This window comes from Labrus bergylta, chromosome 6, assembly GCF_963930695.1.
Source record: "Labrus bergylta chromosome 6, fLabBer1.1, whole genome shotgun sequence".
In the NCBI taxonomy this organism is placed as follows: domain Eukaryota; kingdom Metazoa; phylum Chordata; class Actinopteri; order Labriformes; family Labridae; genus Labrus; species Labrus bergylta.
Genome location: NC_089200.1, coordinates 25,940,835 through 25,959,880, shown reverse-complemented (window position 1 = coordinate 25,959,880; position 19,046 = coordinate 25,940,835). Strand labels below are relative to the sequence as shown.

General features: G+C 40.1%; 1 protein-coding gene across 7 annotated transcripts; it reads right to left on the bottom strand.

Moving 5' to 3' along the window:
• Positions 1–6: 6 nt before the first annotated feature.
• On the bottom strand, positions 7–18,841 carry s100p (S100 calcium binding protein P). 7 transcript variants are annotated; one of them, XM_065956062.1, is made up of 7 exons: positions 18,752–18,798; positions 18,454–18,581; positions 17,854–18,019; positions 4,936–5,041; positions 3,012–3,182; positions 2,052–2,247; positions 7–1,140 (listed from the first exon to the last, which is right to left on the bottom strand). In XM_065956062.1, exons 2-7 carry the CDS (start codon positions 18,466–18,468, stop codon positions 856–858), a joined length of 939 nt encoding a protein of 312 aa, XP_065812134.1. In that variant the 5' UTR covers positions 18,469–18,581; positions 18,752–18,798; the 3' UTR covers positions 7–855. The 7 variants fall into 7 exon arrangements, with proteins under 7 accessions (XP_065812134.1, XP_020488428.2, XP_065812135.1 ...); XM_020632772.3 differs by lacking the exon at positions 18,454–18,581 and having other exon boundaries at positions 18,752–18,841; XM_065956063.1 differs by lacking the exons at positions 17,854–18,019; positions 18,454–18,581; positions 18,752–18,798 and adding exons at positions 11,517–11,640; positions 11,883–12,453.
• Between the last annotated feature and the right edge of the window lie 205 nt (positions 18,842–19,046).

Below are 19,046 nucleotides of genomic sequence, written 5' to 3'. Positions count from 1 at the left end.
AAGGGGTTAACATGAAAATAGTTTATTTCATAATACAATCAGCCATGTTACTCAACACGGTTAATAAGAAAATCTTAAAAAAAAAAAATGTTCTTGCCACTTTAAATATTTTTCTCATTGTTGTTAAGTGCTCATAATGGAATAATGTTGGGTCTTAATAATACAGCAATGAGTAAGGTGTTTTACCTGCTCTTTGTGAAGTGTCTTCAGATAACATTTGTTATGAATTGGCACTATACAAATAAAGATTTATTGATGTTTATCAGCCTTTGTCTTCCACTCTCTGTCAAACAGACATGTGCTGGTGAAACAGTGAGGGAGGGGCAGGGGGAGTCTGGAGGCTGGAGGGGAGGAGGTAGCTGAGGGATGAAGGAGGTGTGTACAATGTGAGAATTTGTTTTGGTCTGAAAATCTGCACGGAAAGTTGCAATGTAAGCCCTTAATAGAAATATATGAAAGTGGTCTAATCTTACTATCACTAAGGCGGATGAGCATGTTTGCACAAAGTTGACGTTGTCCTTTAACATTTAGCCAACACAGAAAAAGGCACTTTAAAAATCTCATATTGGTAGAAATCCTTCCAAAATTGGTGAAAGGGCAACAAAAAGAATGGAAATGTTTTTTTCACAGCTCCCACCACCAGCATGCCTAACTTTTATCATGCTTCAAACCAGCGGTTCATCTGAAAAGATCGAGTTCAACCCCAAAAATGAACGAGTCCCTTGAGTCTGCAGGATTGTTTCTGAATGTCTGTGAACTCAGCATTCAAGCCGTCCTTCCTCTTTGTCTTTCAGTACTGGAGCCCAAGAAGCAGCTTTACTTGTCCATGCTGTGTCCGTATATCAGGGACTTCCTTCACCTCTTAATACGGCTAATTCTTTCGCACATGATGGACAAGGACTGTGTAAGCTTCACCATGGCAATGATGACGGTTCCTCCAATCAGGGTGCAGGTTGGCCAGAACAAGGAGTGGAAGACGGCGACCCGGCCGTAGATCTGAGTCAGGATGGCGCTGTCCATTCTGTCTGTCGGGTCCACAAAACACTGAACACTGTGCTGAGGCCTGAGGCGCTCAGAAATGTTATGAACAACGGCATGTGTGGCAGAATAGTCCTTACGGCACTTAGGGATGTAGAAACACTGAATGAGGAAAGAATAGAAAAGAAAAACGAGAGTTTAGTATAGTACTGGCTGATTATGTCTGCATACATGTGTAAGACAACGGTACTGACGCCGGTACTTTGCTATTGTGGCCTACGTCATTGTTAGCACTCGTGTTGCACTCAAGACCACAGTAATCAAGACCAAGACATACCCGAGACCAGAGAGCTCCTAGACAGAGACAAGACCAAGACATTTAGGGATCGAGACGTAGTGAAAACCAAGTCCATAAATTTCAATGAAAATCATCATCTCGTGTTCAGCAGGCATGTCACTCACTTAGTCCTTAACACCGGGAAGGTTGCGACCATAACCAGGGGGAAAAATCTAATTACACATTAATTGAAGTTATTTGTTTTTTTTTAGAAAGGGGTGTTTTCTTCTAATCACAGATTATGACGTGGTAAAAATGGCTATGCATGGTGGTCTTGATTTAAAGTTCAGAGTCCTCCCAGTCTGAATCCCAGACAAGACCGTGAAAAAAAAAGCTTTTGATTCGGAGACGAGACAGAGACCTTCAAAAAGTGGTCTGAAGACCAAGACCGATTTCGAGTACTATAACATTAGTAAGCACTACATACTTATGAGTTGGCGTGTCTGCAACACTCCGCAGTTTGATTTCTACTTATATTGCCAGTTTTCTGGTTCCACCACATTCTCTGCTTGCTTCATGTTCAGAAGATACAGTATATCTGAGATATCTGAGATAAAATGTATGGATCAGTTGTGGCAAAGTATGGGTGGATTTCTTTCCCCACTATGTTGATTGACAACTTACCTGTATATAGTATCATATATCATTTGTGTCTTTAAAATAATGCTTCCTCTTGTTTTAACTCAACTGAATCCAAAGACCAGTATAAAACAACCACACCATTTGTGTGGTGTACCTCTGGATTGCTGTCCTGCGTCTCCTCGTTGTGAAACAGTCGCACCACCTTCCCTGAGGAGTTGAGGCTGACGTAGACCTGCAGACACGGGTAACGGGAACTCTTCCAGCACTCTGCTCCACAGCTGTATGAACAGTTCACATCCCACACGATGGTGGAGTTCACGATGGTGCAGCTGGCCTCACCTGTCCATAAACTGGAGAGAGAGAGAAACGACTTGTAATTGGGGCTGTTGAACCATACATTTTTTCTAATCACGATGAATTGCTAAACTTGAATACAGTTTAATCAACAGTGATATTCATGCCCTGCTTGATTCTACGATCGTGCCTAATCGACTTCGCTGTCTTTCTATGGCCTTTATCACTAAGAAATTTTTAGGATCAACCAATCACAGCTTGGTTGTGTCAACGATTAATTGCATTTCATCATACAGTATGTTTGAACCCCAATTATTTGCAATCCAAAACTGCTTTTGTTGGGCTTTTATTTTGAATTTGCGTAGTCTTGAACTAAGGGTACTTCCTGTTTGGGTAAAGAAAATGCTTTTATTTTGAAATAAAAAATAAAAATAAATAAGGTAGATCTGAAGTTTAAACAGCAGTACAAATGAAAACAGCTAAAAAAGATAAATGTGTCTTATTGCACAAGGTGGATATTACTTTTGACTTGTCAACTGAGCCCTTTTAATAAAGAGTTCAACCAAAGGTTTTTTTTGTAAAATGAGGTACACAATGTGTAAAAAAAAAAATGTATTCATTTCTGACCTTAATCGCAATGAACGTGTTAATGCTTACAGCCCTACTTGTAACGCATACTCTTACACACTTTAAATTGTTTAAAAAGTAGTAAGTCATTTTAAGTAGATATGCAGATGAACACGTGTTTGTAATCAATAAAAAATAAAATGCATATCTTGACTAAAAAAGTCTATAAGTGGCCATGTGGCCTGCTTTCTACCTGTCAGAGTAAGAGCGCAGTATGGTGATCCCCACCACGAAGTACATCATGACAGAGAGCAGGACCATGCTGAGTCCCAGCAGGATGGCTCTGTCCTCTCCGGCCCTCAGAGCCGTCACTGTCTTCCTCTTATCCAGCACCTCATACACTCGGATTTTCTGGTAGATTGATCTGAAAAAAAAAGGGGGGGTCAACATCAAAGCTGCATCAAGACATATTGAAAAGTCTTTCTTCCATCTTTGAACTTTTATTTTTTAACATTTATCATATTTAAGTACCTTCTGTAACACTTTTTTTTTTTTTTTTTAAAGGTTTATTTTTGGGCTTTTTGTGCCTTTAATTGAGAGACAGGACAGTGGACAGAGTTGGAAATCAGGGAGAGAGAGAGTAGGGAATGACATGCAGGAAAGAAGCCACTGGCCATATTCAAACCCGGGCCGCCCGCTTGGAAGACTAAAGCCTCCATACATGGGGCGTGCGCACTAACGATTGCACCACCAGCGCCCCAACACTTCTTTTAAAAGCATTATTTTTCTAAATAATTCGTTTTTTTATTTAAACAGAGAGAAAGATTGAGTGATACTGATGATAGTCCTCCTCTTCCCACGGTGAACAAATCAACAAGTCATATTCCTAAGACATTTTGGGGTCCTTTCACTATATATATACGGGTATAACATCTGCCTTGAGTCCTTGCATCACTTTATGTCCTAGAGACCTGACAAGCCCTGTGTTAGTCTTTTGTGATAGATTAATGAATTTAAAGAGACAGAGCATCTTAAATGAGGCTAATGTAGGAGTTAGAGCATTAAATCCTCTTCCTATTCGACAAGTGCTGGTGATTTTTTTATCTTTTGGATGAAACTCAATATTTATTTATTTATTAACTTTAAGGGGATATTCTAAGAAAATGTCATGATTTTAAGAATTGTGTCACTAGGAACAACTCTTTGTACTTAGGAAGCTTTGTGAAAACGGAGCTTGGAAGGATGGGTGATGGGAGAAGTTATCAGTTGGCTGCAGTCTGCAAACTCACCACTAGATGTCACTGAATCCTATAAACACTTGTCCCTTGGAGTACATAGTTTATAGTGTTATGTGCGGCCCTGGTCCTCTCCCCTTGTGCATTTCTGGTCTCCCGCCTCCCCCTACCTGTGGCGCCCCTTTGATCAATCTGCGATCAGGGAGGAGGAGGGGGATTTAGAGGAGCCAGGTGGGACAGAGCGGGGTTGGCAGACACGCACACTTTGGGGCCGTGGTGTGGTGAGGTGATCGTTCCCTTCTCGGGTAATTATTTTCCTGTTGCTTTCTCCCAACCAGGCTTGTTTTGTTTTAATCCATGCATGTTTAGATTGCTGGGTTTTGTTATTTTAGTTGGGGCTGGAGAGACTGGTAGTCCTTCCTTCCTTCCTTATAGTTAAGTTTTGTGATTAGGTAGTTTAGGGGGAGGTGCCGAGAGCGACAGCCCATTATGTGGTTGGCTCGGCACTTTCCCATATTTTGTTCTGTTTAGCCAGATCTCCAGTCCTTTTGGTTTGTTTGTTTTCTTATTTAGGTCTACTGACGGGGGGCGTAAGATCCTTCAAATAAAGCTAGGGGTTTAAACAGTTAACATTGTGTGGCGTCCCTTTCTTATATGTTCTGGTTTCCTCCTTTTATGAATCATTTATGGTTTAACTTAATGTACGTGAAGGAGGCCGTAACAAATAGCGTTCTTGATCCTGTCAGTGCTTAAACCTTAACTTAAATTGCAACTCCAACACCCCTATCTCTGTCAAGTAACATTTGAAGATGTTTTAACGTGTTCCCAATGTGCATGTGCAGTTTTCTTAAATCTTCTTTGTAAAATGTAGACTCTTCTTTGTCCTAACATTTTTAGGAATTAAACTCAAAGCAGAACAACAAGGCGAGGCTGTATTCACACCTGCGTTCACTTCCTCCATCTGTTGCTTTACTTCCTGCCCACAGAAACATCTTCTCTGAGGAATGAGGGAACTGTAGTCCTCTACTAGCTGGAGGGGATGACCCAACTGAAGAAGAAAAAACATTGTGTGAATATGAAAATGTTCTTCAAATACTCTTAAAACACCTGGAGAATCTGTAATCCTTTACAGGCCAGGAGAAGTAAAACTCTCCAGAAACTATATAGTGCTAATATTTTGCAACAGCTCAGATCAATAGATTGAGAATACAAAGCTGCCTATATTTTAAGTTGGGTTGATTTGACATAAAATGATGTATATTCTAGTTAATAAGCTTTCAATCGGGTTTAAAAAGAAAACACATCATGTCTAGAACTACATTAGAGCTGCCACACAAATTCAGAAAAAAGAACAGAAGTATGATGGAAGTAAAAAATAATTTGGCCTGGTAGTCAGGGGCCAGACTTTTATGACTGGGTGGCACAACTGGGGTACTGATGCAGGGGTGCACACAAACACATAAAATATATGTATCACAAAAATGTCTCAAAAAGAAGATATATGTTCAGAGTCATAATTTAAAATTCTTAAAAACTGCATGCAAAAATACATTAATTGACGATGTTTTTTGGTTATGTTAATTTGCTAGTTACTTTATTTCAAGTAAGCCAATGTGCGTTCATTTCTTATGCACCTTGTCATATGAGTATGAATAAAAGAAAACATGCTACACAGAATTTTTTTAAATAGAACAGCCTGTTGCAAAAAAAACAAACAAACAGAATAATTGGTTGTAACATAAGAACTGCCTCTGAAAGGGGAAATCACCAATCACAGTTTAGGATATTTTGGGGTGGCCAATCAGATTTCAAGAGGGGGCCCATGCCTTCCGTGGTCACCCCTCTGGACACACCCCTGCTTGTAATAGCAACTCTTACTTTTGATTAAAACTTTTTCATCATGTTATAGTAGCTTAAAAAAACACCCTTGCAGTTATCACATAAGATCATGTCAAAGAAAACATGTTCGGCCAACTTTTAATTAACTAACAGTGGCTGTATCTCTACAGAGTGCATTCCTAAAACAACAGTACCAAAAATAACACCTGCACTCAAGTGTACACATGAGGACATCAAAGAGTCAGGCTGCTTGTTACAGTAAGATTAATGTTCATATGTCATCATCACTGAACAGGTCCAACATCCCTTAGTTATTTACAGTGCAGGCTGCACCAGTCTCTGTCACCAGTCATCAATAAGAGTGCTGCACTCACTAACAGAGTATACAGTGTTACTGTCAGCTCTGTCACCTTTCACTTTGTAACCCTTCCCCATCAGAAATCACATCTATCCATGCACGTGTTTCTTTTTGTTTAATTGTCTTGAAACCTGTTTTTTTTCTGACATCCCTCTTTTCAGGATTTCCTGTTCTTTGTGTGTAAATTAATCAGAAGTTTCTCTGGCTATTTGAGGTTCTCTTTATTGTTTTGTGTGACCCTCCCCATTTCTTAAACCATATTGAACTGAATTGGTTTTATCCACATATTTTTTTCAATCTCGGGCAGTCAAACAATAAGTTATATATTTTTGGGCCTTTTTGCATTTATTGGATAGGACAGCTGTAGAGAGACAGGAAATGTTGGGAGGAGAGAGAGGGGGATGACATGCAGCAAAGATCTGAGAACAGACGGCCGCTGCAATGAGGACAATAACCTCTGTACATGGGGCTCGAGACATAACCACTAGACCATCCAGCGCCCAGATTAATCACATTCTAAATGGCATGTTTCAAATTCAATTTTGCAATTTAAAATAGTTTTTTATGCTTTTATTTTTGTACAATCTTAGGCTAAGGGTACTTTACTGCCTGTCTGGATACAAATCTGCTTTTAAACAAAACAAGGAATCTTCTGTGATTGGAAGTTATGACATTTACTTAACCATGAAAAAAAAGGAACCTGTTCGATCGAAAAGTAAATAAAGACCGCTAATGGGAACGGTATAAAGGTGAGCTGATTAATATCACAAGTTCGATATTGCTTTTCGCTTGCCAACTGTGCCGTCTGGGAATTTTCTAACTTATATGGAAATCCATCCATCCATATGGAAATGAAGCTTATTGGTAAGTCAACTACGGTGCATCTTTCTTTTTTTTTTTAATTTAAATTATTCTTAACATTTTTATGACATCACAATACAAACAAAAGTGAAAACCCACAACCCAATCCATGGACATAAACCCCCCCACCCCCACCCCAGAACATACAAACAAACAAACACACACACACACAAAACAACCAGAGAGGAGGTACACATATTACAAATAGTTCATCTAAACCCTGTGCCAAGGACACAAACAGCATACATATCATTATACATCATCAATGTGTTAGTGCTACATCCAAGCTGTCCGCATTAGAAATGTCCATAAATAAAACAAGAAAACCTACGGTGCATCTTAAGAGACATAGTAGGAAGAGATCAATGCGATACTCAAAGCGAATTTGGACCTTAATCACATCACAAACAACGTGTAAACCCAGACTGCCCTATCGTTAAGACATCAATTAAGAAACTCATTTGGGACCAGAACTTTGAATAGGCTTTATCTTAGCACACATACATTACATCACTCCCTTTCTAACTGTAGTAATTATTTTTGTACTAGTCAATTAAACAAACGGTCTTTATATACCATCTTAGGACATAACTGCCTAACTCTAAATGTGTCTGCCTCAAATCGAGTTCAATGTGACATCATATAGCATGCCCACATATCTTCCCGTTAGTGTGAAAAACATGCATCCTAAAATAAGAGTAGGCCTGACATTGTGTGTGCAGGAGTCTTACTTGACAAAGTGTTGATTTGATTTATGAGTGAAGACTGTGTTGACTGCCTACATGCCTGAAGCAGCGTGTGTCTATGACTTATTTATATTTGTCCAAAGAGAGTTATCTTTGTGAACTCATGGAAAAACTCAAGTGGCAGATGTGAAATGGTATGTGGACCGTCCGTCTTAGGCACATAACTGCCATTCCTTTACAGTGTAAGACCTTCCACTAAACACGCCCTCTTATAAAAGGTTACATTGTGAAGGTCGACATTGTCAGAGACCCCAAGAATAAGGTGATGAAAGCATTGAGATTGAACCTAACAGTTGTATTTGTCCTTCGATTCTACCAGAGGGCTTGATAATGGGCCTTTATTTTGGGGATGTGTATATTAATGTTAATGTGCATTTGTTCAGATCCCTGCTGCTTATGTTTTTGCCCATAAACTGTATAAGGCGTGCATGTGGTCTCAGTGATGTCACTCGTTGGTGTCTGAAGAACCCTTGGAAAGCCAAACGATGGTGGTCGCCATATTGGAAATGCTGTCTCCACCTGACTTTCGATTAATCTAGAAACAGGTCAAAGGTGGAGTATAGGCGGGCCTTAAGTCTCCTGGCAAACAGCTACAAATCCGCTGATCATTCAACTCAGCTCCACCCTAACTATGCAAATGTAAAAACTCTCACTCCCAATTTCCACATACTCCGTGAGCACCGCAGACTGTCAGCGTTGAACACTAAGCCGCCGTTTGCTGCCACTCTTGTCAATGATTGTGTTTCCACAGTGAGCGGTCCATATCCGGAACATGCAGCGCCACTACGCTCTGCAACATTTCAAATACCAAGTAGGTCTAGTTTCGACAGTGCGCTGCAAGCACGCTTCAAGTTGGCCAGAATAGAACAACCCCCGACAGGATGTCAGACAAGAAAACGCACAGAGTGTCCGGTCAATTTCGAAATAAAACACGATATATGGAGTCACAATCGTATTTTCATCGCTTCATCAACATTACGGCAAAACAGAGAACAACAAATAATCCTCAGAAAAAAAGACAGAGCGACATGTTGTTTGCACGTTTTTCTCGTTAGTCCTGCATCATCTTGTAGTTCTCCTGTGATGTGTGTACAGATGCTCATGGCAGCGTTCGGCTGTGCTCATGTTCCAGAAACTGAATGAATGGGGCAGGGCGCGTGTCGTCTGATTGAGCAAAAACTTGTTGCACACACTGACTATGTGGAAATGAGGAGTAAGGCCTAAAAAAATCAACACAGATGAGTTATGAAAAATTCACCCGTTCTTTTTTTATCAAACCAGGTGTTAAACATGTTTATTCCTGCTGTAAAGTTGGCCATTTGAATGGGCTCTATGGGGAATCCTTGGCCTTTGCAGCCAGCCTCAAGTGGGCTGTCATGGAAATGCAGTGTTTTGCTCCACAGACTGGCTTCATTTTTCAAGACCAGACGCTTGGTTGACGCTTGATTTTTCCAGTTGTTCAAGGTTAAAAACAAATTGCCTTTAAATGCTGAATATCTTGTTTTTCCTTTTTTCCTCAGCAGAGTGCCTGCATGCCTTCTTTGGAATAATCCCTAAAAATCCCACAATTTAACCTTCAAAATCTATATGTATTGACACACATATGTTTATTCACCATCTGAAAAGCTATATAGCCTAGAGATCCACTGACAAAGATCTATAATTACATTTTTTAGCTTGAACTTGACTACTTTGAATGGTGAGTAAAGCAGATACAATAAGTCAGGGTGAGAGTAAGACATGATTAGAAGACCAAAACAGATAGGTGTACCAACACCTGGTGACTAAAGAAGGAGACGTCAACATGACAGGACTAAATATTGACCAAGGTATGCTTCACTACACACACAGCCATGCTTGGTTTATAAAAGTAAAGGAGCCATGATTGATGGACCACCTGACCCATGCCAAAGTCAATATTGACTTTTCCTGTATGAACTGATGTGAGCAGTATGATGGCTGTTGTGAGCACTGTTTCAGACTTTGAGCCTTTAAGCACTGAGAAGTTCTTAGCTGCACTTTAGTCGCAGCTCGACTGCACTGAAAGCCACGCTGGTGATAAGATGGTAAGTGGTGGGAAATGTCAACACAGGGAGTGTCAAATCAAAGTTAAAGACCAGTGATTACACACCTGGGGTTCAGGGGCCCACCAAACATTATACATCTAAAGGGTTGGAAGATGAATTCCAGGATGGCTAAATTATGTACAAACAAATTTAAAAAACCTGGGAAATGAACAAAGGATTGAGCAATGGGTACGAGGTTGTCAAAACATGACCTTCATTTCTAATATGTGGCTGGTAGGCTACTAGGCCATGTTAAGGTGAGAAACTTCTGGGTCAAAACAAGAAAAGATCATGGGATTATTTAAAATAATACATTTGGGTTGACATTCAGTTTAACAAAAGTATCAAATCCAAATGTTTTGCCCATTGCATCAACTGCCAAGAGATGTAACAAGCAGATGGCGGTAAAAAAAAGTAAACAGGTGATCAGGCTGTGGCGCCTGCAGAGACACCATTCTCCCTGTTGAAAGTTACTGTGCTATTAGATTAACTTTGAGACTAGTATTTTAAGGTGAAAAAGATACATATTGTTTTTTCTAGTGGAAAGGGACAGTCAAAAAAACACCCTATGAAATAGAAAAGTAGAAAGTAGCTATCTGCTGTGAATTATTTCCACTGAAATGATATTAAATCAATCGCAGAAACAGAAGTCGGGACATAACAATGGGATGATTTTGAAACCCAGAGCCACCCAAGCCCTTCCAGAGGGGCGTGGTCATACGCAGCCTACCTGCTGCTTTTAAAGCCACAGACACAGAAACAGCCTGTTCTGAGCAGGGCTGCAATAGAGGAGTTTATAGACATGATCAAATACAGGATCAGAGTGGATTTAGAACAAGGAACTACACAGGCATGTTTTGGGGAGCTCTGAGACTTATTCAAACTTGTTGAAAAAGAGGATAATATGTGACCTTTAAATTTTATTTTGTTAAAATTTGGGGTCATTTGTATGTCATTTATTGATAATATTTATCTTGATTTATTTTTCCAGTTAATATGACTAAAGGAACCTTAAGTCGTTTTAACACAAACAATGCAGGTGATATCAAGGCTCCATGCTTCATGCTTGTTAAGACAGCTCGGAAAATTAGTTGACAGTATCCTCTCGTAAAACTTTAATAGTATTATCACAGCTACAACTGGAACTCCTGTGCACTTTATGGACAAGTTAACATCCCAACCTGTTGTTTACAGTGGTAAACCAGATCTTATTGCCGGTCTGTGGAGCTTATTTTAATTTCAACTACAAGAAGTTCAGTGCACAGCTTTCATTAGTAAAATCAATCTTTCAAAAAATCAAGTGGTCCATCATCCATCCATCCATCCGTCAATCCATCCATATCTATCTTTGATAATGAGTAAGGTCACAATTAGCTCGTATAGAACAGTAAAAAACATGCGTCCATGTTATTTGCAGAGAGGAACAATTCTTATTATTATAATGTAATGTTTTAACATTTAGATTTCACAGTTCATTAAACTTGTGCAGTAAAAAAAGTGATCAACTAGAACCAAACTTAAACACTTAACTAAAAAGAATCATCAGGCTGGGCTCATCCCAATCAAATGAAGAGTAAAAATTATACAAAGCCATGTTCCAAAACACCAAATAAACATACTTTATTTGGTGTTTTATGATGAAATGGAACTCACCTAATTTCCGATGATGGTGTTGTCAATGGTCAGACTGTGAGAACAGTTTTCTCCTAACATGGCCCCTTACACTTTTCCTCACTTCCACCCATCAGTCCCTGTTTCTCCAAACTTATTCCTTTATCTTCAAGCACAAAATCGTTATTTCTGCTACCTAAGAGCTAATCATTCGGCACTTTAAACTGCCAAAGCTTTGTAAAAGTAAATACATTTCCAAAGTTGTTTTTCGTCCAGTTTCATCAACTTTGAGGAAACTTAACATTACATTACTTGGGAAAGAAAGAAAAACAACATAAACTTAAAAAGGAAACTTGTTGACTTAAAAAAAGCTCCAAGCAGAAGTAAATAGCCAACAGACAAAATTACCAGTTGAGGGAGAAAAAAAAGAAAAAAGCCATTAATGGTCCATTGTCTGGAGCAGTTCTCTAAATATTGACCGACAAGTCTTTCAGGCTACAGGTGACTGAAGCTCTGTAGCTTTGTGATCCACGGCTGTCCTGTCTGAGGTATCAGGTCTCTATAACAGAAGTGTAACTTAGGTCAGCGTCTGTTTGTGTGGATGTGGGAGGAGGCTGGGCTTTGTGGATATGGGTTGAAGTAAACAGGGAGGAGAAGGGCACAATCATTGAGGTCAGGAATTCTCTTCATTCTTAAAGGTCACATATTATACAAAATACACTTTGGTGTTCCCACACTAACATGTGTCCCTATCTGGTCTACAAACCCCCCAATTATGAGAAGTCCATCCTCTCCGTCTTGTAGCTCAGTTTGTGGTTGTCCTTCTTAAGCTTGCCTGTCAAATAAATGATGTGTTCAGGTTGATTCAGAAAATGTGTGCTCAAACAGGCTGTTAGGAGATTTTCTCCTTTTATGACATCATAAAGGGCAGGGAACCCCTCCCCCAGGTGGGGGTGTCACATACCGGGGTGACCCTCCGGTTTGGTACCCAACCCATGTTCCTACAGACTAAGATACTGCCACCCCTATGCTTACAAAGTCCTTTTGTATAGGAGTCCACACATCTACATGGACTTGTATTTACTGTGCAGAACCTGGACCAGGAGAGGTGGAGTTTCTGAGAATATCAACACAGTCTGCAGCTCCTTTTTTTTTTAGTGGATGTGCCTGAATCCGGTTCGCATTGCCAGCAGTTATCTAATGTCTGGCACCACACTCTAGTGGTCGCAGCAGTCAGAGACACACTTTGACCTTTAAAAGGATGGCAGAGAACTGAAAGTAAAGCTTTGTCTGTGTGTGTGTGTGTGTGTGTGTGTGTGTGTGTGTGTGTGTGTGTGTGTGTGTGTGTGTGTGTGTGTGTGTGTGAGTCTGGTGTTTTCAGTGTGTATGTACCAAAGGTTAGGTCAAACTATGATACAAACAAAAAGGGTGATGTAAGATACACACGAATATAAAAAAGTTAGAGGGAGAAAATAAATAGTTTGTTTTGAGTGTTTTTTTTTTTTTGTGTAGATAGGTATGGAGTTTAGCTATAACTTAAACATGAGGAGAGCTATCTGTAGTGTAATTTGTAACAAGTAGAGATACACCATGTGTAAAAAATATGGGCAAAATTACACCAATGTTTAAAATATTACAATTTGGCTGATTGCAGATTCCGATAGAGATCCTTTTTCACTACTCTTTTGTATTTCTGTTTTTAAAATGAGATGTAAGATTTGATGTATTTACCTTTTTGCTAGCAGTCCCTCCTCTTGAAATGTCACTGGAACATGTCTTACAAGCTGCATGTTGTAGATCTTTCCCAGAGAAGGTAAATGGTCTTGAGCTTGTACAGCGCTGAAGAGGTTGAAATGGATAGTGAAGTGTCCATCAGTATTAACTAAACCTTTCATACACACTGACACATTGCCAAGGAAGCAGCGTTAGCAACTTAGGGTTAAGGACATACTCACAGTAGGCAATCTAGGCTTCAAAGCCCAGTTCATATGACTAGTGTGAGTGCTCTGATCTGTGCTCAAGAATGCCACACTTCCTTGGCCCTGGCATGGTTGAAGAGGTGTACTTCAACACGGTACAATTGCTCTTGCGCCAGCGTGGACAACCTCCATTATCAAGAAATCCCGAAGTGTTATGGCTGTATCTGACTAGAATGACTCAAAATAAGCAACAAAGTCAGTAATGTTGCTGACTTGTTCTCTGTGTTGCCTTGGCTGCATGTCCTTTTTATTTATTTCTTTTTTGCTCTGTCTTGTAAACTAAGCACGCTTCATGATCATGTGAAGCCATGCATGTGTTGTATTACGACAACGTTATGTATAAGAGGTAACTGGCTCAGGCCCACAAGAGGAATGGGGAGGGGGGACAATTCTGGTTCAGCATGGTACGTGACCGCAGAAGCTGATAACTCAAATCCACCGAAAACAATCCGAGTTTGGACTGCAGGTGACGTCAAATTAAAAACCTTTTCTTTGAATAAGTAGTAATGTACAGTTCAGGAGCTTTACACTGTCCCAAACCAATATTCAACCAATGCATCAGTACATCCCTACGTTAAAGTCCATGCATGTTTTATGAGGTGGCAAGGGCACTTAGCGTTATACTTATCTTGTTATACTGTGAGCTCTATTAAAAAGCTATATATTCTCCTTTTTAAATAATGTAATAAAGGTCATGGGCAGCATGTCTTCTGCTCTTAAAAACCACAGAAGGAATGTTCTCTGTTATGGTCAACATCCTATTCCCTCTCCTGTCCCATACTACATCTTTAGATATCAATAGCCACATACCAACTTTCCAAACACACAAACACACACACACACACTTGCGCTTGCTGGCTTCATCTCAAGCAGTTCATGGGCTAATCCACTTGTCTCCCTTTGCAAACATAAATCTGACAGCTTTCCTGGAAGGTGGGGCGGTCGGGCATGGTGACGGCACAGGTGCAGCCATTCTCTGTAGCTCTCAGACGCACAGGCATGCCTGCCACCCACCCACTTGCACAAACACACACACACACAGTGTATCTGGGCTATGATGTCATGGTACAGTTTCTCAAAGGTTATTTGGATGGCATGTGTTTCACTGTGTGTTGTCAGCAGTTGCCTTTTGCCACCTGACTGTCGACAGAGCAGCAGAGAGAGTTTGACACAGCTGTTCAGCCTTGTTTAGAATCAAAGAGTTCCAGTCAAGCTTACAAAATTATACTGCAGTAAATTCCTGCAAAATCAAAATGGGGATACACATGGAGTAAAAACAAACCTCCTCACATTTCAATTGGTCCAATACTGAGAAGTGAAAGATGAAGACGCTCCCTGCCATGCAACCACTGATGTGCTGGTGGGGCAGTGGAGAGTAATAAAGCACATCACAATGTGAGGGTACTCTACTGTACTAAGTAGCCTCCAGGTGTTAATGTGTATAATGCCTACTGTACACTAAGGAGACATTGAAAAAACTTAGGAGGACTTTTAAAGACTTAAATGTGATATTCTTTGACATACTGGGACATATCACTCTAGTAGAGCATTCACACTTGCAGAACACTCCTGATATTTTCCAGGAGGAGCTGTACGTGTGAATGCAAACAGCCTGAATTATTCACTCAGACCAGAGTTTCTCCTGCCAGCCTCCTTCGATCGATACGATCTCCATGCACATTATTAAACGGCTACATTATGTTTTATGTTCTCCAGTATGTTCTTCTCCACTCTTTCATTGATATTCTGATTACAAACTACACTTGGCATTGATATAAAGGCTAATAATCTCATTATAGCATCACATAGCGGACTCTGCTGTTTCGACCACTACTTCCACGTGATTTATTTTACGTCACATCTTACCTCAGGAGACCCCCGGACTACATTGTACTTAGGACAATAAGTAGTTTTAATTTAGGATAATTTTGCCATCCTGCTTCTGGGTTAAGGTAAAATAACAGAAACTAATAAGAAGACAGAAATAGAAGAAGCGCTGCATCTCCTGTTCTTGAACTGAAGCCATAAGAGGAATTTTCTCTCTGATAATAACTTAATTTTTTTTATATCTGAAAACAGCTGAAATTAACACGCTATCATTATAAAAACCAGGCTTGTTAACATGAGTAAACGAGAAGAAAGCCAAGATCTCAGGAAAACAATAGAAATGTACTTTTTATCACAAGAAAAAGGAATAAATAAAATGTATATGGATGAGATCATTAAGATATTTTAAAGTTTTAAGGTCCTTTTTTTTTTTTTTACAAAAAATTGTATTGTATAAATATTGTATAACTATTGCAAGTTTTTCAACTGAGTTTAAACCCATTTTCTAGAAATAAATGATTATCTTCCTCACCATCAGTGCTGCAAGTCAGCCATCTCATTTTAAGGATATTCTTCAGATATGTTGGACCACGAAGGATGCACATGATGCATGTTTCTTAAAAGTAGGACATATCGGGGCGCGCTGGTGGCGCAGTGGTAGGGCGCGCGTCCCATGTGTTGAGACTCTCGTCTCGAGCGGTAGGCCCAGGTTCACTTCCACCCGTGGCCCCTTTCTGCATGTCATTCCCCGCTCTCTCTCCCTGGTTTCCAACTCTATCCACTGTCCTCTCTCTGCATTAAAGGCACGAAAAGCCCAAAAATAAATCTCAAAAAAAAAAAAAAAAACGTATTTGTTGGCCGCGTTTTTAGGAGCCTTCAAAATGGGACAGGCTTGTTTGAGAATGTGTGAACAGAAAGAGTAAAACAGGGGACCACAGGCAGAGAGAAATGAAGACTGGAGCAGTGTTTCAATAGATAGGATTACTGTTGGCTTGTCTGTGTGCTGTGTTAGAATAAGTGCTAATGGATGAGGGGGCAAGAGACAGCTGCTGTTAATGGTTCGGACCAGACTCCATGACTCCCACAAACAGTGAGATACAGTTCAAAGAATGACACGGGCTGCTGGGAACACATTTTAGTACTTGTAATCAAATTAGCAGCTGAATTAGCCAAGTGCTACAAAGAGCAGTCATGTCAACACCTAACTCTTTGTTAACGCTCCAGCTAACTACTAGCTAGCTAAACTCTTTGTGTGAGATTTAAAGCTCCAGTTATGAAACAGACTATAATGAATATTGATAACTCTTTATGACCTACATAAGCATCAGACCATCAGAAAGAAGAATGATTATTTGTATTTTGCTACTCTTAAAGGCAGAATATGCGATTTTTGATCCAGCAGATGTCACCCTTGAGCACCAGCACGAAACCAAAACAACTTGCGCTGCATTGTTGTGTTAGCATGCTAATGCTAGCGATCTTTGTTATGCTCGTATCTTTACACTGCATGTAAATTTACCTGAAATGACTGTGATCTAGAAACGCTTATGTAACATTCAAATAAGCAGTGAGTACGGTATGTTATTCTTCTTTTCTCTAGTCCCTCAATTAAACAACTTTTATACACGGGGGGATGAGCCGGCCAGCCGTCCCGGCGATGTAAACAAAGTGTAGCTACGGCTCGGAAAGCTCGGAAAACATCATAGAAAACGGGACTCGGTTGTTACACCCATTGTAGACAGTCATGACTCACAGAGTTATTTTCAGGTAGATGTCATAAGGGTAGATGTCGGTGAGCAAAGTGAGGAAACTGACTTTTTCTTCAATCTCATTCAGCAAATATTGGTAAAGAGGGATCTATTTGACTTTTAAAAAATGTTCTGAAAGAAAACACTACTTCCGCATAAACAGAACAAGATTGGCAAAGAAATAAGGCATACAGCTTTCAACCACAGGGGGCACCAAAAGCGCAAGTTCCTACCAGCTGCCTGCTAACTGATAACAATGCTGGTGCAAGCTGAAAGAGAGAACCAAAACAACAAGCTCAAAGATGCTAAAACACTTTGCTAAGAATAAATGCAGATATAATGGTCTGTATATTGCTCACAGTGATTAATATGTTTCACTTTGTTGATTGTTTAGCCATGGTCTAACTTAGATGTTTGATTTTAGAAATAAACATCAGAAATCCTCCATGTTTCAACATAATAAATCAGTTTGAGCTTTTACATGTTTTGTGCTATACTATTGGGACAGAAGTGAGAGCTAGGTTTGAACAAGATGGGATAAACAGCATGAGAATGAGCTTTTAAACCACTCAATTGAAGACAAATATGTACAAATTCCAACACATGATTGCAGTGATTTTAACTGCATTTCTGTGATTGAGAGCCACAATACAGAATCTTCACATGTTGTAGCTACTACAACACCAAGGCTGCAGCTCTATTTTATTCACTTATAACCAGACCTGAAGTTGTGCAATCTATCAAACCCTTTCAACACCCCAATGCCACTAAAGGACTCTGATCTAATAAATCCTCTCCGCCTTCTGTCAAACAGTCTAAACTCACCTTCAAAGGTTGCTGAAGTCCAAAAAAACCTTGCTGGCTGCAGGTGTTCATTCTGTATTTTAATCCCATGGCATGTAGAGAAGTGTCCTCTAGGCTGAGCCAACATGTGTTTTCTTTCTTTCAGGGACGGAGTTACCTTCATCACACTCCTCCCATTCTGTACACACTGAGAAAACAGCCATAATAACAACACTGCCCCTCACTGCTCACACCAATAATCAGTCTGTGATGATTATTAAAGTCTGTGTGATTTGGGGCAGAGACACAGGGTTTGGGGGGGGGGGGACGGGACGGGACGAAATGGAGTAAATGAGGGACTGACAGAGGAAAAGAGCAATTTTCAAATAAAATTGGACGGTGAAACTTGTCAATGTTGAAATACACACCATACGACCAAGAAAAATATTGATTCTAGTGTGACAGCATAACGAGTGCTAGAAGGACTAACCACTAATAAGCCTGGAATGAAGCCTCATATAAAAGTCTTCATTCTTGTATTTCAAATAAGATTTGACATGCCTGTTGATTAGTAGGCTATAAGACGAGTGGTGCACGACAGCGGTGTAAAAATGGTCTTCTCAACGAGCTACCTCCACGTACTTGGTGGTTGGCCATCGGCTGCTCTTTGCGGTGTTTTCCAGTGCAACTTTTTGGCCGAGACGTGAGGCGACGCCACAGGCAGCCTTCGTCACCACTAGTTCTTTGCTGTCTGCTTGGTCTGTCAGGGCCTTTGAAGTCATGATAGTGGGTTGTATAAATGACTTAGTTATAACCCGGTCTCTATTTGTACAACACAAATACGTGAAAGACCCAATAATACAGTTTAAGAATGAAATAAACGCAGGTATCAGTGCTGATTTGACTATAGGAAGACAAAAAAAAAGATCAGTGGGCTCACCCTGGGGTGCTGGCCTTCTTGAAGCTCCTCTGGTGAAGCATGCCGTTGTTTTTGTGTTGGACAATTGAAACTGAACTAGGGGATTGAGTAGAAACACACACACACACACACACACACCAAACACACACAGAGAGGGATGAAGGCATAAAGTGCAATAAGCAAACATAGAGAGAATTGGAGGAAGTGGAGGGATGGCATACTTCCTTGACGGTGGGAGAGGCTGCTTGTAATAAAGCATTTCAAACCAGCCAAATACAAATTCCACACAGGGAAGGCGTTTCTGTAAAAACATTTT